Source organism: Camelina sativa, chromosome 17 (genome assembly GCF_030686135.1).
Source record: "Camelina sativa cultivar CO46 ecotype springtype chromosome 17, ASM3068613v1".
Lineage (NCBI taxonomy): Eukaryota > Viridiplantae > Streptophyta > Magnoliopsida > Brassicales > Brassicaceae > Camelina > Camelina sativa.
Window position 1 is genome coordinate 670949 of NC_141896.1, and position 21435 is coordinate 692383.

General features: G+C 34.7%; 4 protein-coding genes and 1 non-coding gene across 54 annotated transcripts; 2 read left to right on the forward strand and 3 right to left on the reverse strand.

Annotated features, from left to right (window-relative positions):
* Positions 1-45: 45 nt before the first annotated feature.
* Positions 46-8837, reverse strand: LOC104754230 (uncharacterized). Of its 50 annotated transcripts, none has more exons than XM_087495105.1 (36): positions 8457-8837; positions 8281-8353; positions 8118-8202; positions 7977-8018; positions 7718-7796; positions 7549-7611; positions 7330-7444; positions 7077-7184; positions 6900-6966; positions 6721-6801; positions 6545-6640; positions 6405-6446; positions 6260-6306; positions 6055-6163; positions 5823-5944; positions 5651-5738; positions 5362-5439; positions 5212-5268; positions 4987-5120; positions 4754-4860; positions 4622-4676; positions 4464-4541; positions 4178-4268; positions 3958-4080; positions 3726-3870; positions 3578-3634; positions 3402-3470; positions 3242-3309; positions 3097-3159; positions 2919-3001; positions 2604-2837; positions 1248-1543; positions 989-1156; positions 764-897; positions 570-623; positions 46-412 (listed from the first exon to the last, which is right to left on the reverse strand). In XM_087495105.1, the coding sequence occupies exons 32-36, from the start codon at positions 1516-1518 to the stop codon at positions 278-280; spliced, it is 762 nt and encodes a 253-aa protein (XP_087351231.1). In that variant the 5' UTR covers positions 1519-1543; positions 2604-2837; positions 2919-3001; positions 3097-3159; positions 3242-3309; positions 3402-3470; positions 3578-3634; positions 3726-3870; positions 3958-4080; positions 4178-4268; positions 4464-4541; positions 4622-4676; positions 4754-4860; positions 4987-5120; positions 5212-5268; positions 5362-5439; positions 5651-5738; positions 5823-5944; positions 6055-6163; positions 6260-6306; positions 6405-6446; positions 6545-6640; positions 6721-6801; positions 6900-6966; positions 7077-7184; positions 7330-7444; positions 7549-7611; positions 7718-7796; positions 7977-8018; positions 8118-8202; positions 8281-8353; positions 8457-8837; the 3' UTR covers positions 46-277. The 50 variants fall into 50 exon arrangements, 36 of the variants coding, with proteins under 36 accessions (XP_087351231.1, XP_087351230.1, XP_087351259.1 ...); XM_087495104.1 differs by having other exon boundaries at positions 1248-1561; XM_087495133.1 differs by having other exon boundaries at positions 1248-1561; positions 4991-5120; positions 6721-6795; positions 7722-7796; positions 8457-8826.
* A 227-nt stretch (positions 8838-9064) lies between these two features.
* Positions 9065-9136, forward strand: TRNAH-GUG (transfer RNA histidin (anticodon GUG)). Its single transcript has one exon. It is a non-coding gene; the product is annotated as a tRNA-His (tRNA).
* Positions 9137-9344: 208 nt separating this feature from the next.
* On the reverse strand, positions 9345-12627 carry LOC104754231 (uncharacterized). Its single transcript, XM_010476369.2, has 7 exons — positions 12199-12627; positions 12048-12119; positions 11413-11483; positions 11042-11189; positions 9955-10032; positions 9739-9834; positions 9345-9562 (listed from the first exon to the last, which is right to left on the reverse strand). Exons 1-7 carry the CDS (start codon positions 12337-12339, stop codon positions 9482-9484), a joined length of 687 nt encoding a protein of 228 aa, XP_010474671.1. The 5' UTR covers positions 12340-12627; the 3' UTR covers positions 9345-9481.
* A 1653-nt stretch (positions 12628-14280) lies between these two features.
* Positions 14281-15909, forward strand: LOC104754233 (small COPII coat GTPase SAR1A). Its single transcript, XM_010476370.3, has 3 exons — positions 14281-14698; positions 15035-15166; positions 15383-15909. Exons 1-3 carry the CDS (start codon positions 14570-14572, stop codon positions 15701-15703), a joined length of 582 nt encoding a protein of 193 aa, XP_010474672.1. The 5' UTR covers positions 14281-14569; the 3' UTR covers positions 15704-15909.
* Positions 15910-18553: 2644 nt separating this feature from the next.
* On the reverse strand, positions 18554-20218 carry LOC104754234 (equilibrative nucleotide transporter 8). The gene is made up of 2 exons (XM_010476371.3): positions 19444-20218; positions 18554-19361 (listed from the first exon to the last, which is right to left on the reverse strand). The coding sequence occupies exons 1-2, from the start codon at positions 19922-19924 to the stop codon at positions 18673-18675; spliced, it is 1170 nt and encodes a 389-aa protein (XP_010474673.1). The 5' UTR covers positions 19925-20218; the 3' UTR covers positions 18554-18672.
* Between the last annotated feature and the right edge of the window lie 1217 nt (positions 20219-21435).

The window sequence follows — 21435 nt, forward strand, 5'->3', positions numbered from 1 at the left end:
ACTATATATATAGTTATTTTAATTACCATCCATAATGACGAAATATTTTGACAAGTAACAACATTAACTGGCAAAGCGAACCATCCATGAACTAGTTCGGTGTTACAATAAAAACTGCAAATTTTCTATAAATTAAATAACAAAAATTACTCTAAAATTAGTGTTTATAAACAAAATAAATAAATCCACCTTGTAATGGATTAAAGTCATGGGGAATCAGACCAGACTAGCATCAAAGTCATGGGGAATCGGACAAAAAAGTGATGTCCCAAAAGACCTACGTCTCACCCACCGACTTTACAGCCTCCCAGTCTATCACATTATACCCACTTGATGATGTAGCAAGTGTGCAAGGATTAAGGCTCGCCCACTGCGGCATGTTGATCTGCATCAGAGAGTCCATCACACGCACCTCCAGTGGAGAAAAGAAAACATGGGGTCAAATTTTGGCAAACAAAACTATTAAGTGAGAAAGGGAAACGTGTGGTAAGAGGTTTTGCAACTGATAACAAGGTGGTCTAAAACATGTGGTAAGAAATGAAAACATTGACGTTTTGAAGCTTACTCACCATGGAAGGATCATCAACCGGCGGTGGAGGAGGCACGATATTCATAGTCAACATCTGCTTGAACAACAAATGAACATGAGGTCAAAACACACAAGGCAAACAAAACTAGCTAGGAAAAGAGAAAAGGGAAATAAGAGGGTGTTTGACTAGAAAAACAGTTAGGACAAATGACAAAATGTACAATGCATGATTACCAGATGTTGATGATGTTCTGCACTAGATAGATGTAAGGCGAAAGATTCAAAGCTTTGGTCAGAATCTAGGTAGGAGCATACGAAGCAACGCCACAAGGTAGATTCAGCCGTTTCTATCTCATGTGCCCCTGAATCTAAGTAGCCAGCAGATCAAGCAACAGATTCAATTGGTTGGTTATTTTTGATTCAACAACACAGTGAGAAAGAGAGACAACAAACACAAACCTTCCATAAGCAAGCTATCAAGAGAAACATATGGAAACGGCTGGATAGGGTTGTAGCCCATCAATTTTAGAGTGTCAGAGAAACCAGGGCAGGCTTCGCTATAGGATATGACCATAAAATTAGCATCGTGGTCGGGAAGATCAATTAGGCGCTTAATGTCTGAGGAACCTGTTTAAGAAAACAAAAAAAAAAAAAGACATGAGCAAGACTCTCTCTCTATAATATCAATCATGCATAAGGATGAGAGAAGAGTTTTAACCGTGGGGGACAATGGTAAGACTGATTCCACTGGAATAGAGTCCTCTCAGCAAATCAGTAGAGACGTCCTCTAGTTTGCCAAAGGCAGTGACGTTGAGAGGACCGCAGTAGCCATTCTTCTCCAAAAGCCGTTTAATACTCGGACGGACCAGACAAGGATCACAGCCATGGGGAACCGGACACTTATTGATGTCCCAATAGACCGATGTTACAGCCACAGCCTCCTCCTGCGTAGCCTTCTTCATCTCCTTCATCTTCATCATCTTCTCCATCGTTCAAGACGACTCTTTTCACAACCTAACCAAGAAAAAAAACCTAACGCAGGGTCTTCAAATATAATATCGTCCGTAGGTGAATCCTATATTTATAATATGTATATATATATGGAAGAGAGGCTAGATAGGGTTGAAAATGGGCTTCGTTTCAATGGGCCCAAAGCTTGTATGAATCTTTAAGATTTGTTAAACTAAAACCGACTAAATCATTTATCATTCATAAAGAAATTTTGGTTCGATTTACATTAATTCATTAATTCTGAACGTAAAGTTCCAAAAAAAAAAAAAAAAATTGCACTTTGAACTTTTCAAGTTACTAAAAAGTACTGTATTTCCTTCTTTCCTTCATGAATCTACTATTTAATATTTACTGGATATGCCAATCACCTAGAGATGTCAATTGGTCTCTAAAACCATGGGCTGTCTGGTCCAAATTAATTTGGACTGGTTTTGGTTATTACCAAATTTAAAACGGTCAAATGGGCCTAAAACCAATTTAGCCCATTTATATATGGTCTAAACTAGTTTGGACGTGGGTTGTCCAATAATCCTAAAAAATTAGGGTTTTTACTATTTGGGGAATTTTTTTTTTTTTTTTTTCGCCGCTTCTCTTTTTCTTCGTGTATTTATGAGTATTATAAGTGTATTATAAATTTATAAATCTTTAGCTTTATAATTATGAGTTTATAAACTTTTAGCTTTATAATTATGAGTTTATGAGATTATGAATTTTGCTTTAATCTGCAACCAATGGACAGACCAATTGGTCATGGTCTTATTTAGTTTGGACATATTTGAGTGTGGGTGTATTTGGGTCTTGACACATAAATGACCATAAATTGTATGTGTCCAAATGGACATGCCCATTTGGTTATGGACAGACCAATTTACAACCCTACAATCACCAAGGGTCACTTTTTGAATCTCTCTTCATTATACTGAATTATTGATTGGCTTGGATGACGTTTTGTGTTTGACTAGCTCTTCATTGATGTTATAAGAATCTGCTTATTGCGTACAGGGTGTATCTCATATGTTTTTAATTAAATTAAGCTACGCAAATATGTGGTTCAAATGTTTACCTGTGGGTTTCTGCTGAAATTGTGTATTACGAGTAATATTGTTTAGGCTTTACTCAATGGGGGTTTTATTGTTCTGCTGAATCTCTGTATATTTGAATGTGTGTGTGGAAGTTCTTACGACAGTTGCGTGTTTCTTGGATTTTGGGCAGGTTTCTTGTGAACAGAACCATAGATTTCTTGCTCTATGTTGGTCGTTTGGATGTGTATGAGTCGATGAGCTAGATAAGCACACACCTAAAGATAAATTTTAACTTCGATTAGACACACGGTGGTATGGACAAAAACAAGATGATACGGAGAGAACAGATCACCCACCTGATTTCAAATGTTGAGAGGTATGACATCACGCACCACAATATCATAGATAGAATTTCCACTCGTCTTCCACCTCTTGTCACCTGTGCAGCAATCAACACATTTATAGTGTAACTAAGGAGGAAGAAGAAAAATGAGTATTGAGGGAGGAAAAATTACATTGGTGCAAATCTATTACCTATAGATGAAACACAATCATTCAGGTTCTGAGGCTGGAGAGGTTATTTGTAGTCACTGACAGCTGCAGAGGAGAACAAAGCATCAGAACAACACCAAGAGTAAATATCAAAAATGCTAATTTAAGTGAAACAAGTTAAAATTACCCGTGACAACAACCAAATAATCACTACAAATGCAATGCTTCATCCATCATACCATACTTCTTTGATACCTTAAGACAAAAGCCAAATTGCAGTTGACGTTACACTTGTGAAGGGAAAACTTAGGCTACACAGAACAAACAACAAATGTGCATCTCCATACCTGAAACCATAAATGGTCCAGTGATGCCTTTCTCTGGTAGTATCTGAGCAAATTTGACAATCCTTGAGGCTGATGCAACAACAAAAAACATGCACACCAAAGTTAGCAAGAGACAAGAGATAAAAATAAAAAAGTAACTAGACATAAATAAGCGCGTCTCATGAGTGGAAACTTACCCCGTCCATATTGCTGCTTGTTGTTGTGATCCTTTGACAACATAATGACAAAGCAACCTGAGAGAAAAAGCAAAGAAGACCATTAGAAACCAAGCATTTACACATATGAAACAACAACACAAAAGGGAGAAACAAATCTAGGTCTTACTCTCCACTGTTAGCAGGGACGCAGAACGTATTGCTGTCAAAGTCGGGGTTGGTTTTCACTCTTCCAGACTCCGCGGCGGCAATGACTTCAAGAGAGTCTTCTTCGTCATCCTTGCAGTCGCAGAAGAGAACACGCGAGACCAACACTGAAAAATCAATTAAAATAGGAAGGTCAAACCAAGATTGTACAGCTGTAAGTGTTAGACTATAGTATAATATAGAGATGAACTTACTTGAAGAATGACTTCCCTTCCATCGTCTAGAAAAATGCGAAGACTCATGAACATAAGGCTTAATCCAAATCTAAATCCTTTGTAATTACCGATATCAGTTTGGTCGTTGCATTCATCAAAGACCTGCAACAGTATCATGCTTTAAAAACAAAGAACGATGGAACAACAATTTTGAACATAAGAGTTGTAGAGCTAAAAAAAGAAAACAAAAGACACTTACATTGTTATAGTAGCCCATCTCGACACAAGGTCTGTAAAACCAAAACCTGAAGCATTGATCTGACGAAAAACAGGTTGGATTGAAAAATTATCTGCATCAAGATGGATATCATGTCAGATAGATCAAACAATAAGTGATATGCGTAATGAAACACAAACCAGAAAGTTATGTAGCAGCGAACTAATAACGAAGATCCTAAATTCCAAATATTTCCACCAAGCTAACTCCCTTTTATCTTCTGATCTTAAACGAATCACACTTAAGTGATAGCGATGTGATTTTGTACCTTGCTTTCGGTAAGACGATAATAGTTCAGCAACACTCCGCTATGAGCATCAACGTTAGGCCATGGGTGGTTCTTGACCTGTAACAGCGATTACAAGATTCATAAAAGCAAAGAAAAACAGAAATGTGGTAGCAGATGAATGATAATTTAGATAGTACCTTTCCAGACTCAGTTAGAATAAGAGGCACCAACCACTTCATAAAGCTTGAGGACCTATCGAGTTAAATAATTTGTGAGCTAATTAAAAAGAAAGTATGACCAAATAAATATTAAAGGGGGAAAAACGTTACCAGCCTGAAAAAAAGCAAAAGCTGCATAACCACCACCTATGACCCCCACACTTTGGATGATAAGTTACCAAAGACCCATAAAACCCACACCAAAGAACCGGATAATCCTAAAACACAAGATAAAGGGAGTTAGACCTTATCCAGGATTTTTCGTCTATTGCTAACAAGCAACAACGATGGTGAAGTGAGGAATGAGACCAAATTATATGAGATGTAAAAAAAAAAAAGCACACCTACGGTGGTTTAGAGAGGAGCTTAAGGGCCCCACGAAGTTGCAAAGTTTCACCTTTTGGAGGAGATGTAACCTCTCCATGTTTACACTCTTTGGCCGCTCTAGTGGCAGTCGAAGAGCCCGGTCCTATATCAGCTGAAACAAGAGAGAGAAAACAACATCACAAAGATGAGTGTGGGTTTATTCAACAAGAATTGTTAATAGCGCCAAAGTATGTCTGTGTAACCTGTGAGCAGATGAAGAGACTCCTTGAGACACCCAAAAAGCAGTGTAGTATTTGTATCTGAAACAAAGTTCAGTCAATTAATTATAACCAAGATTCAGCAAAACAAGGCCCAGGGTTTAACACTTGAGTGATAACAATGCAGTTTTGTACCTTGTTTTCGGTTAGACGATAATAGTTCGGCAGCACTCCGCTATGAGCATCAACGCTAGGCCACAGGTGGTTCTTGACCTGTAACAATTACAAGACATTCATAAAACCAAAGAAAAATCAGAAATCTGGTAGCACAAGAATGATAATGTAAATAGTACATTTCCCAGGCTCAGTTAGAATAGGAGGCACCAAACACTTCACAAAGCTTGGGGACCGATCGAGTTGAATTATTCTGTGAGCCAGTAAAATCAAAAGAAGCAACAAAGAGAGAAGAACAGAGTTAACTTACCTTAAGCAGTACGAGTCTTCTTCTTCATTTTTCAATACATCTCTGACCAGCAGCAGGTATACTGATTCTTGGCTCCTCTTATTAAAACCTAAAGGAGACAAACTCGTTACTAAGCAAACATAAACAAGAGAGATTTAAAAGTAATTTTAAAAAGTGGAGAAACAAATCTCACCCCAACACTCTCCAGAAGATTAAAGTATCACAGATTTGTGGTCGTCTCTCTGGACTCCTGAAACAAACGCCAATTCAATCTCCAGAATAGGATTTGACCATCGTTGTGTAAGACTGCAACATCTAGAGAAGGAAGAAGCAACAGCAAAAAACCATAAGAAAAAAATATCAGTTAGTTTCTCTATTGTGTGTGTAACGAAGAATAAACTTTAAAGGGGCGGAATTAGACTCACAACTTATGGATGGGGAGAATTTGAAATGGACAAAGGAGGAAGACTCAGAAGCTGTCTCGAGTGACCTCAGCAAATTAAAGAAGACATAACCAGCTCTCCACATATGATCCTGCCAAAAAAATGGATTTCATATCAGAAAGAAAAAAACAAGATAAGGGAGTAGAAACCAAAATGTTGCAGCAAAAACATTAGTTGTCAATCAGACCTTCAAATGTTGCCATGGAACAGATGATGGGAGCCCACGTACAGTAACTGCAAAAAAAAAAATAGAGGCATCCAAGAATCAGAAAAGTGAAGTGAGACCAAATATTATCAAACACAACATTCATCTAAGAGCAAGTAACACAAACCTGAGAATTCAGAGTGTCTTCTGATAAATTCCATTAGGATCACTGAAGATTTATGTGTATGCAGGTTAGTAATAGTTAGTAAAAAACTGAAAATCCAAGTGAAAAGAAGCAAGAAAGAGAGAAAAACACAGTTAACTTACCTTAAGCAGTCTGCTTAAGTCATCTTCTTCTTCACTGTTCAATCCATCTCTCTGAGATAAAGCAGACTTGAGTATTCTTCAATCCATCTCTCTGACCTGCACAACATATACCAGAATTAGATTAAAACAAAACCAAAAAACAAAAAAAAAAACCCTAGAATTTATGAAACCTGTACTTGGCGGTCGGTCAAATCAGAAGAAGAAACGCCATCATCCAGCTCCTCCGATCATCACTTGGCACCAATATCTTCCTGCATCTTCATCAACCGAGATACTCAAAGAGTTAGAAGACAAGACAAGACAAGTGAATGAGGTCTGAGCATAACTTTAAAGTAAACCCTAGAATTTGTATTACCTTTAGTTGGTCGATCAAACCAAATGAGAGAAATTTGAAGAAGAAGAAACGCCATCGAACCACTTGCCTGAGTAAAGCGAAAACATTCACCAAAAGAAAGAAACACACAAACCCATCAAAAAAGCAAATTCGACTCACTTTTATGGAAGCGGACAAGGGAAGAAAGGATTACATTACCTTCAAAAATTAGGTTGATGTTGTTACCTTAAGAACGCTCTCCATCAACCGTTTTTAGAGTGAATCTACTTCCTCCAAAAATTCTGGCTGGAACACACGGACACACATCTGTTTCACCCGAAAGAAACAAACAAACCCATTATTTAAGATCACCATATACAAATAAAAGCTAGACTCTTACTTCAAAAGTAAAAAACATTCACACGCCAAATAAAGATAAGAGAAGAGTTAAAGTAATCAGAGAGCTTCTTACCTGTTTAATACCTGTGGATGGGAGTTGTTGGCATGAGGCAATGACAAGTAGCTTTTAGTTCAAAGGATGGTGCGTTGAATTCTAGTGCCTTGTCGAGTTCCAACTTCAGTAGCACCTTGTTGTTCAATAACATTAAAAAATAGAATCAATGGGTAGTCAAGGATGAACTTGAAACAGGACAAAGAAAAGAAAAATATAGAGGAATGTAAGATCACTTACAAAGCAAGAAGAGGAGCATTCCATGGTTAAGGTCATAATCCCTCACACACACTTGAGTAGCACCTTGTTGTCCAAAACAAAAACAAAAAGAGAGTATTGGTTAAGGGAGATAGATAAACTTGAAACAGAAGAAAAATAAAGAAAAGGATAAAACTTTGGGATGACTTACAGACCAATAAGAAGAAGAGGATTTTGATGCCATCCTTAACATCAGTGGGAAGAAAGTGCATCATATATATCTTCATCATCTAGAGAAGCAGCAACAACAAAACCAAAAAGTCTCAGTTTCACTTATGGATGGGAAGTATTGAGTAACAGTGAGCAATGGAACGAATTGTCTAAGTAAAGCAAAAAAAATTATCAGAAGAAGTGAAGTGAGACCAAATATTATAAAATACCAACTCCATCTAAAAGCAAGTAACACAAACCTATGAATTCAGAGTGTCTTCTTATAACTTCCATTAGGATCACTGAAGATGTATGTGTATGTGTGGTTAGTATTAGTTAGTAAAAAACTGTAAATCCAAGTGAAAAGAAGCAAGAAAGAGAGAAGAACAGAGTTAACTTACCTTAAGCAGTCTTCACTCTTCAATCCATCTCTCTGAGATAAAGCAGATCCGAGTATTCTTCTTCTTTATTCTTCAATCCATCTCTCTGACATGCACAACATGTACCAGAATTAGATTAAAACCAAACCAAAATCTAAAACCCTAGAATTTATAAAACCTGTACTTTGGCGGTCGGTCAAATCAAAAGAAGAAACCCCATCATCCGGCTCTTCCGATCATCACTTGAATATATATTCCTGCAAATAAATTCATCAACCGAGATACTCAAAGAGTTAGAAGACAAGACAAGAGAATGAGGTCTTAACATAACTTAAAAGTAAACCCTAGAATTTCTATTACCTTTAGTTGGTCGATCAAATCAGATGAGAGAAAGTTGAAGAAGAAGAAACGCCATGGAAACCCTAACTCATTCATCAATTAGAAGACAAAGAGAACCCTAATTCTGGGTCATCAATCATAAACCCTAGCTCTGCTCTGCTTTGAATCTTCTTCGTTCTTCAAAAAATAGAGAAAGGAGGAATCAAAAAACCAATCTTACGCCATTATAGAAGAGAACGAAAAGGTATCTCTCCTAAACAAAAATTTTTTTTTTTTTTTTTTGTTCGGTGAAGAGAGTGAAGAAGAAGAAGAGTCTCAGTGTTTAAGAGATGTTGAGACCTAGAGAGCAGTATTTGTAAACAACAACACAGATTTGTTTATGTTTAGGATTAGGATTAGGATAAAAAGAAAAGGAAATTATAACGTTTTTCCTTTTCCATTTAACTATAGTCATTACATAACAAACCCAAGCCCATATAAAGCCCAAATATCTAAACCGCCATGGAAATTACTGGACCTCTCTAAAGAAAAAGAAAAAATAAAATAGACGCAGGGCTTTTTATTGCAACTCAGATCACCACGACAGTTTATGACATTATTAAATAAAATATGTAAGAACTAACAACAAAGTGGCTGTAGTTTAGTGGTAAGAATTCCACGTTGTGGCCGTGGAGACCTGGGCTCGAATCCCAGCAGCCACACTTTAAACTTTTTTATCTTCTTTTTCATCCAAGGGTACTGTCGTCTTTTACATCGTCATTAGATCCTGACCGTCCATCTCTCCACCTGTCCTCTGATTTAAAAACCTAAACTTGATCTAATTGGGCTACTTAAAATTATTTCCACTGGGCCGAAACAATGAAAGATCTTTCAAGTTTACATAACCATTTAGAAGATAATGGTGAAAAGTTTTCTCCTCTAAATTTGTGTTTGGATATTTTGATTAAAAATCTATATAACATCATATACATTTGCTAATGATTACAAATTCCTATATGAACATTCATATTTTCTGAAAAAAGGTTTGAACAAGAGAAAATAATAAATCAAGCCAAATGTTGTTGTTGCTCTTCCTCCTCCAAACCATTATCTTCTTCGTCAGAGCTTAATGTATCTTCCTCAGAATCCTATCAAAAAGAATGACCAACGAACATTATAAGTATACATATAGAGATACACAGAGTTGTAACTTAAAATTTTATATGTGAATTGTAGAATGTAAAAATGGAGTTAATTAATTGTTAATTAAAAGAAAGAAAAACTAGAAATATAACACTCAACAGTCCATGTTTGGGGAGCTTACGAGATATTCATATCGGAGACTCCTCTGAATAGCTGTGACAGTTCGAATGATAACGAGCATTGGCAATAGTATGCCAATGGCCTTCAATGTTAATACCTGCCATTATTTTCACCATTCATCTTAGTTTTAAAAACATACAAAACTAAATAATAGTAGTAAATCATTTTTTTTTTTTGTATCTCTAGATTTAAAAAATCTTAAGGAAGAGCAATTTACCGTGAAAATTGTGAAGGGATACTCGTTGGTTCCATAAACCACATCAAATGCATGCTTTATCAACAACACCACCGAAAACTGCATATATAAAAGAAGAATAAATATCAATTTAGTTCCAATAAAAATAAAAAAGAATCACGCCGTAAAAGATGTAACCGAAGGATATGGGTATTATATGATATGATAATTTGTCCAGATAAAATTGGTCTGGTTCAATTTGGGCATGGCTTGAATATGGGTTAAAGCTTTGAAAAGACGTCATGTAAATGGGGATATGTCACCCACTTATAACTATGAAGTATGAACCATTTCTGAATTTAGAAAACAGAGACATTCTTTTGGTTCCAAAAGAAGAAACCTTTTTCTTTTCGTTAGGTTTTTTGGTCGACCAAACCAATCTCACCAAACCTAAGTAAACCCGACCAAACCAAACTCACCGAACCCTAAGTGCCTAGTTTTTCTAATGAATCAGTAACCATCCTTCTAATCTAGTGTTCTTTGTAACTCTGGTATTCGCGTAGCAGTAGCACCACTAAACTTGAACCATCTCGACGAGTGTTCAAAAAGTGTTAAAGATTGTTATTCACTTATTGTTTCAAAGATGCTCCTATTTAAACAAGCAAATTAAACGAGTGTTCAAAATTGTTATAGATTGTTATTCACTTATTGTTTCAAAGATACTCCTACTTAAACAAGCAAATAAATTAAAATTAAAATTTATTAGTATCAAAATAAATTAAATGATACTAATACAACTACCTGTTTTTGTTAGCAATTAATTGATTCAATAACTTTGTTATAAATTTCTAAACGATTGGTAATCAAGTGGACATAATGATTATTATTAGTGGTTACCAATCATGCGAACCTTAAATGTCGATTCGATAGAAGTGGTTGCCATTTCTGAATCTGATTTGGACCTCACGTAAACCAAAGATTCGTGTTTCATGATTCATCGCATCAATGCCTTAATTATATTTAACTAAGTTATTTAATATTTAGTGTATAAATGCTTATACTAATAATTATATTACGTATGTTTTGAAAAAAAAAAAAAAAAAAAAAAGGGGATCGATATAGAACTTACAACGAGAGCCAAGAATGTACAACAAGAGGCGCCTCTATCAGCACCAGAGTTGCATTCTTGAAAATCTGCTGATTCTGCTCTGCTCACTAATCTTCTTCTATTTCTTCTTCTTCCTTCATTTCCTCTCCTCGCTATATGTAAATCATCTCTGTTCATAAATTAAGTTAATATTTTAAAATTTTGTTTTGGACTGTTTTTGTTATTGTTAGAATCATAATAATAATAATAATAAAATGTGTAGGAAATTAAATATTTGGAGGAAAAAAAACGAAAGACAGATCAATTGCTGGAGTAATTTGGAACAAGTTTTTCATTTCCCAAAGTATAATCTAAAACCTTAAATATTTTTTGTTTTAAAGAAAAATAATTACCCGATTGTGACTGTTGCTGCTTCGATCAATCGACATGGTTTTGAAGTCGTGGTATATCCAGGTTTATACTCCTGCAAATATAACAAAATTATTTTAATACTAGTGTTTTTCTTTTCCATGCATATATTATTATTATCTAATTATAAATCACTTTAATACAAATATAATCAAAACAAAATCCAAATAATATACAGCCAGAAACAGAAAAGTACGTCCTCCAAGTTCGGTAGGGGTCCCATAATTCGATGGATCCAGTTACCATTTTTGTTTCTAACTCTTTGTTGTAAATCCATTGTAAAATAAATAAATACAACTCGAAACTTTGAAATTTTAAAACAGCGTGGCATTGGCTCATTGATTACGATCTTTTACGAGAATCGAATATTTTTCCTTTATCTAATTTTGCAAAAAAAGATTACGGGACACGTAGGATAACACGTATCGTTGTTATTCAAGAAAACTAGATGAAAACTTAGAAAAAGAAGAAGAAGAAGAAGAAAACAATTACGTAAATTCAAAATTTTGTGAGATGATAGATTGAAAACAAATTATAATCTTAACATCACATAAGCACAAATAACCCCAAAAAAAAAGTAAAAGAAATATAAATAAACTATGATTGTTAGAAAACAAACCTGGAGACAAATTTCACAAATTGTGTTTCCTTTCTCATCGCACCATCGTTGTATGCAATCTCTATGAGCGAACTGAATAAAAATATAATCAATATGCAAGTTCTTTTTTCATATTTGAAAATACAAATAGAATCTTTGATTCTGAAGATACCTTGATGGTTCCTGAGCAAGAACAAGGAGCTTCAAAGTAGCTCTCAGCTTCTTCTTCTTCATGACAGATTCTACACCGAGTTGAACTCGGTTTCGTATAAGTTTCATCTATAAACAAAACTACATCACCCATCTCTTTCATGATCGTTCCGATCTCTCCGTTTTAAAAAGCTCTGTATTTTCAAAAACAAAAGGCTTTGCTCTTTAACAAAAAAAAAAAAAAACAAAAGGCTTTGCTCTGTTTCTTGTTTTTGTTTTTTTGCCCTCTGCCTCTCTGACGAAGAACGAACATAATGTAAAGAGAAAAAGTCCAACTTTAAAAGGAGTTCGTAAGCGAACAACGTCGAATTGACAAGTTTACCCTTTTCTCTGATTGTTATTTTTATGGATATAAAATTTATATTCCTTAATTTGGTTTGTTAATGGTCCTAGATTATAATGATTACTTCTTCCGTTTCAAAATATAAGATGTTTTAGAAAAGTTTTTTGTTTTAGAAAATAGAATGTTTTCAAGTTTTTATGCAACTTTTATATTAGTTTAGTATTTTATATTGTGTAGTATTGTTTTTTATTGGTTGAACTTGTTAAAAGTAAAAACTTCTTAATCTGCGTGTTTTGTTTAAAACATCCTATATTTTGAAACGGAAAGAGTATTTTTTAATCTGTAATAACACTTTTTATTACTTATTAAATTATATTGATTTATTTTTAATTGCTTTATACATATAACGTTAATTATTGGGTGTTTTGTAAAGGAGTATCTATAAAAGCCTATTTCTAACAATTTTTTTTAATTATTTTAGTTTGTTTAATTAATAAAAGATGAATAAAAAAAGGGGTTGAATGGAAGATTTTTCCGAAAATAGAGAGCGTTTTGTTTTTCAAAAACTACACTGTGAGCTTTGCGAAAGCTGGAACAGTGGATCGATATTTAGAAAGGTTTGTATACTACTAGTTTACGAGATCACACAGGTCAAACCAAGATCGATATTGTTTGTTTAGTATAATACTCCTCCATTGGATAGCACAATATAAATATAGTAAGTATATCTGTATATGTTACGTATTTAGACAATTAAATATATTAAGACCTCTAACAGTCATAATGCATTTTTACATATAAGTACGACAGCGACAAACCCATACGAATATTTTAGATATAATCCAATTCTCCACCACTATATAATTATGTTTTAACTATTTAAGTTGTTTGTTCAAGAAATGTTGTTTTCTTATGTTTTGGGTATTCTTTTCTTGAAAGAAGTTTTCAATTTTTTCGAGATTTTATACTACATGTTTTCTTGATCTCTGTGAAATGAAGTTGTATATTTCTTCCCAAAATTATTTATTATGTGAACAGTACTCGTTGTTATGTGAAGTCTAATTAGTTGTGTATAAGCAAATAATATAAACATCGATGATGGTTAATGCATAAACTTTTTAGCACACGTTGAGATAAAGAAATGCCATACACATAAGAAAATTCCTTTAGCTTTTTTTTTTTTATCTCCCCCACTCTCAAAGTACACTTGGACGCAGACATTTTAGGCTTATCTTATTTGGTTCCGATCTTATCTACTACGTTTGAGTTTTTTTCGGCTGGTTATTATTATTATTTATCATCCACATACGCAAAAAACAAAAACAAAACAATATTGATGGTCGGCATATTAATCCTCTCCCATTAATGGTGACAAAAAAAAAAAAAAAAAAATACACGAGGTTACAGTATTTATTAGTACTAGAAAATACATTGAAAAAAAAACTAGTACTATAAATATCTTTCGTATAAATTTTCACGAAAATATCGTAAGAATTCGACTCCCATTTCAATAATAGTTGGTTCAAATCAAGTTAACAAATTAACAACCAAATTTAATTCCAAGAACTCGGTTGCTGATCACCAATCAAACCAAGATTTTCACTCTTTTTTTTTTTGGTTGGTTTGACTACTTGCACACAATTATACCATTCAAATTATAATATACCTATGGTATCATCATAGTGTGTGAATTGTAGAAAACAGATAGAGACCATTTCCACTTGCTAAGCAAAATATCTCCTCCCCAATGGACCCATTACAGAAGCCTGAACTGAGTGCGTGGCCGTTTCATGGGCCTTTCCCTTTTTCGTTATTTGACCTCTTTCATGAATCTACACACCGCATGCCGTTTTTTACGACAGACTTCAGAATCTACACACCGCACGCCGTTTTTATTAGTACTCCCCCTCAGACTCAGAGTGAGAGATCCTCACAAGTTTTCTTCTTTGGTTCTTTAGCTCGTCTTCGAAGCTAAAAAAAAGAAATTCGAAGAAAAAGTTGGTAACGACGATCGCGTCTCGGATCTGGGGTTTAGGAAGATCGCACGGCGATGTTCTTGGTAGATTGGTTCTACGGCGTGCTAGCTTCGCTAGGTCTATGGCAGAAAGAAGCCAAGATCTTGTTTCTAGGTCTCGACAACGCTGGTAAAACCACCTTGCTTCACATGTTGAAAGACGAGGTTCGCTTCTCTATTTCGATCCAATTCGTTTTGCGATTTCCTTTTGTTGTTCGATTCGTCGCCAAATTAGATCTTCAGTTTCGTATTTAATTGGAATCTGGGTGTTAGAATCAGTTCTTCAAAAAGTGTCTAATTTTAGAATTTAGCAATTAGATTTGCTTCCGTGTTCACTCAAATCCAAATCAGGGTTTACTTTTTTTTTTTTTTTTTTTGTAGATGTTGTTGATGTTTACTTAGATTTCAGTTTTGTTTCCTGATATGAATCACTTTATGATTGTGTTTATCAAAACAAGTTTTGAGTGATTTGAGCTGATCGTTTTGGTTTTGGTTAAACAGAGATTAGTGCAGCATCAACCAACTCAGCATCCAACCTCTGAAGAACTTAGCATTGGCAAAATCAAATTCAAGGCTTTTGACTTGGGTGGTCATCAAATCGCACGTAGAGTCTGGAAAGATTACTATGCTAAGGTTATTTTATCATCTTTTTCTCCATCTATATGCGCTAAGAAAGAACCTTTAGAAGCCTTCCTTTTTAAGATTATCTCACGAGTGGAATATAGAGTAGAGTTGCACACTCATTGGATCACCTACATCTGTGCTTTTAGTTTCATCTATGCGTTGTCGTTATCGAACCAAAGTTTCATTAGGTAGGGGTATTGATTCTTCTTGAGGGTTTTTTCACAGGTTGATGCTGTGGTCTACTTAGTGGATGCTTATGACAAAGAGAGATTTGCAGAATCAAAAAAGGAGCTTGATGCACTCCTCTCTGACGAATCCTTAGCCACTGTCCCATTCCTCATCCTAGGGAACAAAATCGACATTCCTTACGCTGCATCTGAGGACGAGCTTCGGTTCCACCTTGGTCTCTCCAATTTCACCACCGGTAAAGGCAAAGTGAATCTGACTGATTCGAATGTGAGACCCTTGGAGGTGTTTATGTGCAGCATTGTTAGAAAAATGGGTTATGGTGAAGGCTTCAAGTGGCTCTCTCAATACATCAAATAGACAGGCGCCTTCGGCATGTCTATAGAATCCTTCCTTCCTTCCTCTGTTTCTCGTATTTTGCTTCTCGTACTTTAGCTGTTCTGTCTTGTTTACTACAAACCTTGTTCATCAGGTTCTTTGTAATTTCATCAGCGGATGATCTTTAAGATACGACGTCGTTTCTATTTAGTGTGTTTAAAATAAATAAAAATGTTACCTATGTGTAATTTTTGTATGAGCTCCACATAAGTCAACTAAAGCAACGCAATAAATGGGCCGTTCCAACTGGACCGGATCATCATTCTAGAAAAAGATGACAAGAAAGATCTATAATTTTAGTGGACCACAATCAAAAGTATTGTTTCTGTTCTCGGCATACGACATCAAAAGCTAACACTTAAGTCACAATCATATTCATGTATTTATTATTCCCGATTCGATCAATACGGAAAACGAACTTATTTGGTATGAAATCTTTCCACGCTAGTAATATTTAACCTGGATCTTAGTGTAGACAGTTTAAGGGCATCTCCAACCCCACTCTATTTTAGAGTCATATCTCTATTATAGAGCAACATTTGCTCCAACCCTACTCTATATTTTACTCTAAAATAAAGAAAATAATAGGATTGTTCTATATATAGAGCAACTCTATTCTCATCTCTATTTTTTTACACTAACTCTATTATAGAGGTGAAAATAGAGTAATATATCGAAGGAAAACAGTGCTTTATTTTTTAGTTACTCTATTTTAGAGAAAAAAATAGAGAAATACAATGGAGATAGTCTAAGAAAGATTCAGATCTGATCTCACAAACAAGATAAAACGCTTTAAAACAAAAATTAGAAGAATTTTTGTTTAACTAACTTTCATCGGAAGGGAATGACCTAAATAACGTAAAACCCGATCAGACTTTAATCTATTATTCCCCCAACTCGAACAGAGTTGAATCTCTCTGATCTTTAAATTTCACATGGTCAAGTTAATGGATGGCAGAGAATGTTTTCATTCCCGTTGAAGATATCTTTAACTTCTGCTTTGTTTTCAACACTCTCCGGCGGCTTTGCCTTCTTCACAAGCATTCCAATTCATATCCCTTCCCTATTTTCTAGTCTAATTCCAATAATAAATATAAAATAAATAATATACAAGTTTTATTAGTATAACTAACCCCATACTATTATTCTTGAAGAGGATAAAGATGAAAGGTATTTCTGGCTCACAAGAAATGTGCGTATACGGTATTACGTACACTTGTTTGGCTGTTCCATTAAAGATGCTTCGTATCTATGAAATTTTTTGAAATAGACATTTGAACATATTATGGGAAAAAGAAATGTTATTTTTATAAGGGTATATCTTATTTTTTGGCTTTCTGGTTGGTCCACTTACGTGAACAATCTCTACATAAAATTTATGTAGAAGAAACAAAAAGAAATGACAATTTCATTCCATATCCCCCTCAGTCGATGATGCAAGTGTAATTTGGATAAGAATGCCCATTCTCTCTTTGTCATCTTTTTTTCTTTTGCTTTTATTTATTTTATATAAGAAATACGAAACATAACTTTTTTAATGAGTTTAGAAATTCGTATCCAAATGGAACTTAAAACTTCTTATTTACTAGTTGGTTCAGTTTGATAAAGTTTCCACAACCATTTTGTAGTACTATAAGATAACAGCAAAATAAATGAATTCCGTTGAAATGTTGATTCGTATATCTGTTGAAAGGTTGAAGTGATTTAAAGTACTTTTTTCTGTTAGATAAAATGATGGGAATTAATAATAATATAAGTTCATGAAATGAAGATCTTATCTGTTAATGTCAACATCATATGAGTGTGTGTAACTGTGTATGATGGTGGTGGTGGATAACGTTTTAACGTTATAACTGCCGCATCCTTTATATCTATCTCAAGAGCAAAAGGACCCAAACCAAAGTTCATTATTAGTCCCTCCGATCTTCCATTGTTATCAACACTTTGCTTTATTCACAACCAACCAATTATACTCCTTAAATTTCCTTATTATACTTTTTTTTTTTAATAAAAAATCATAACATTTATATACACCTTTTTCGCTATATGTTGCAGAAGAGGTTAAACATATGCAAGGTATCTCTGGTTCAAAAGAAATGGGTGTACACTTGTTATCCATATATATCATCAGAATAATAATAATAATATATTTTTAAAAATACATACTCCCTCCGTTTCAAAATATAGGATGTTTTAAGCAAAGCACGCAGATTAAGAAGTCTTTATTTTTAATAAGTTCAACCAATCAGAAACAATACTGCATAATATAAAATACTAAACTAATCTAAAAGTTGCATTGAAATTTGAAAGCATCCTATATTATGAAACAACAAACTTCTCCAAAACATCCTATATTTTGAAACGGAGGGAGTATTACATATAAAAACAAAACTATTATTAATCTCCTGAAACAAAATAATTTGATGCAACGTAACGTAGTATAAATCTTAACTAAGATAAATCTGTAAGTTTATAATCCAACAAGATAATAGTATAAAACTATATAGATCAAATTATTAACGCTTAACGATCAAACTATTAACGCTTAAATTTTTTTTTTAAATGGAAGTAGAAAACATATCACACGGGAGACACGAATAATAAAGTTCCACCAATCAAGACAAGGTAAGGTACGATTCACCGCAAGTGGACTTTTGATTCCCTTTTTTCCCCTTTGTGTTTATATATTAGTATAATAATATTTGATTGATTTTGTAAATTTAGAACAGTGGCACATAAAGTATTGAACACCGTCGTCTTCTTGAGTATTTAATAAAATAAAATAAAATCATAGTCGGTAAATTATTTATAGTCAGAAAGTCAGGTAAATTATTTAGTCACAAAGTATCAAAGTAGTCAAATATATAAACAAAAGATTGTGACAGTCATGTGCTAGTGTCATATGCTCGACTTTTTTTGTTAAATAATTTTGATGCATACAATTTAAAAAATCAGATGAGCCAGACCCAGCCAAGAACTGAGCCACAAACAAGACCTAATCCTAGAAAAACAACCATGAAGACGGCTGCAAGTTCTGCTTCCGATGCATGAACCGTTTTGGGAGCCATGATCATGAGCACGCTAGTGAGGTAGCCGTTGGTGAGGCCAAGCATGAACGTCAGAACAACCACTGGCACTTCTGTTCTAAGCCATTGCGGTCCACGTAAACATGCAGAGAAGAGAGGATAAAAGAGAAGCCTAACGATACAAGCCCATGTAGCAGACTTTATACTATGCCATAGATAGAGTGCGGTGAGTGACTTGCCTACGAAATCCGAGATGTTGTACACTGTGATGAGCAAGATAGGATACCAACTTTGGAGAAGATGGGACTTCAAATTCTCAGCTATAAATCCTGGAAATATTGATAAAGTAACTGTGTAGATTATTAGAATACCCGAAGCTGGCCACTTAATCTTCCTCCCCACCATCCATATTGTCAGAGTCGAATGCAAAGGTTGATGAAACTTGAGGTGTTGTTGCATTATTGGTAACTTGTGGAGCACGTTACAACAAATAACGCAGCTTAATAGTATGGTAGAGCTGACTATGAAATAGGAATGAGCACTAGTTCGCATTCCTTGCGGTGTCTGTGGCAGCGAAGCTTTAGTCGTAATCCTAAGGACAGAGATGATGATACCTAGCAAAAACAGAGAAACTCGTAAGGGTTAGATATCTAAGTATTTAGCTATATGTTGTAACCTGATCAAAAGCGGTTTTACCTGAAGAGGCAGTGCCGGCGAAAATTGCTTGCATGTATTGTCTAGGAAGCTTTCCGGCTGAACCAATCAAACTTCCGCCGACTAATCCATCAGCTAAACCACATAGTGCCACTGATCCAACCATTATTATGTAAGAAATATTCTCATCCTTTTCACCTTTCCAAACCCAATCTAGGATAGGCGAAACCATCATGGAGATGATGAACATGAAAAACCCCAAGTTCATCCGCACTCTAAAGCTCATCCTTGTGTTCCAAGTCATCATCAAAACCAGAACAAGAACCGAGCAACTCATGTAAGCCACGGTGAAAGTCTTCTCTACATGCTTGTCAGGATACAAGTAGCCAAAGTAATCAACGGCTGTGATCAAAGCGTTCCATGGGATTAAACTACCAGCACCCAACAAGAAATGGATCACGTAAGCAACTCTGTAAGCGTCTCTTGTCTCAACCTCATGAACAGTAACTTTCTCATCAACCATTGCAATTCTCCTTTCTCTCTTGATCTCGCTACTTTGCGTTCTTGAAAGCTCTTTGATGTTGATTTCATTATAAAGCAAGGTGATAGGGATTTGATTAGATGGGTTGTGAGGTTTGGTGGTAGCAAGACCAACACGAGTCACATCTTAACATTATTATTCGGGATTACGATTCTTTGATATAGCTCTAGAGTCTAGAGATCAGAGCTGGTACAGAGAAACAAGAGACTATATGGTTTTTGGTGGGACACAGAAAACAGATGGGTTAGAATTAAAGTTTACTACTTTGTCCATGACATTGGTCGGGACTCGTCTTTTCGGTACCCTTAATATTCCATTTAGTGACTACTTTCATATCTTCTTATGATCAATGATATAGTGCTAATTAAGTTATAGTACGTGGGATTTTGTTTTTAGATTTACAAGTAATAAAAAAAAATGTCTTCCAAGGCTTACTGTGATTAGGTGTTTCCCAAGGCTCTCGAAATAACCAATGGCTTTATTACTTTAGTATAATTAGTTTCATAATGAACGCCGAAGATATGAACCAATGGGGTGTGAGATTTGAGACACTGAAGTAACAAGAGCACAAGTTGATGTCTGTTCCAGACACACATGCCCATACTCATATTCCACAATTTATTACTTTGCATTCTTCTTCGTGACCTCTTTCTTCGTCGCTCGAATAAAATTTAAATTATTTTTTCCTATTATCACGGTTTTTTCCCTGCCTATCGATTTTCACGGTTTCGTTTGCTTTTTAATTTTGGTCGTCTTGTAATATATTACTATCATTTTACTAATCACTACCATAATATATAATTATATATAACATGGTAATACTACTGATACAAACCATATAAAAATGGATTATAACACATCTACCTTTACTCGCGTAAACTAAACATATACTCCTTCTGTCTCACAAAGAGTGTCATTTTGACATAATGCACACAAATTAAGAAAATTATCTAAATTTCTATTTTACCCTTTATAAATGCACTAAAAATTTTCTCTTTCTAATTAATTAGCTCAAATTATAGGGATAAAAAAGAGAATTTGATCTTTAAAACTGCATTGAAAACATAAAATGACACTCTTTTTGTAACAAAGAAGATGTATCAAAATGACACTCTTTGTGAAACGGAGGGAGTACTATTGACTAAATACATTAATACTCAACCAGAAAAAGATTCGATCTACATTGTATATAAATTGACTACCCACAAAATTTGTTCCACATCCCTTTACTCTGCCCAAACAATACGATATAGTACAAAGTATTACTCGTATATATAATATTCGCATATCTATATCTATATAAGAAATAATTCGTGGAATACCACTTCACCGGCCACATGTAAAAGGGCAAAAAAATAAAAAAGAGTGAAGAAAATAAAAAAGATCGTTAGGGAATTTAGAATGGTGACATCTCGTACAAGCCAAGTTAATTCGTTTACCTGCAAGTGGGAGTCCATTGCACACACACAAAAAAAAAAAAGATTGCTTCAGAT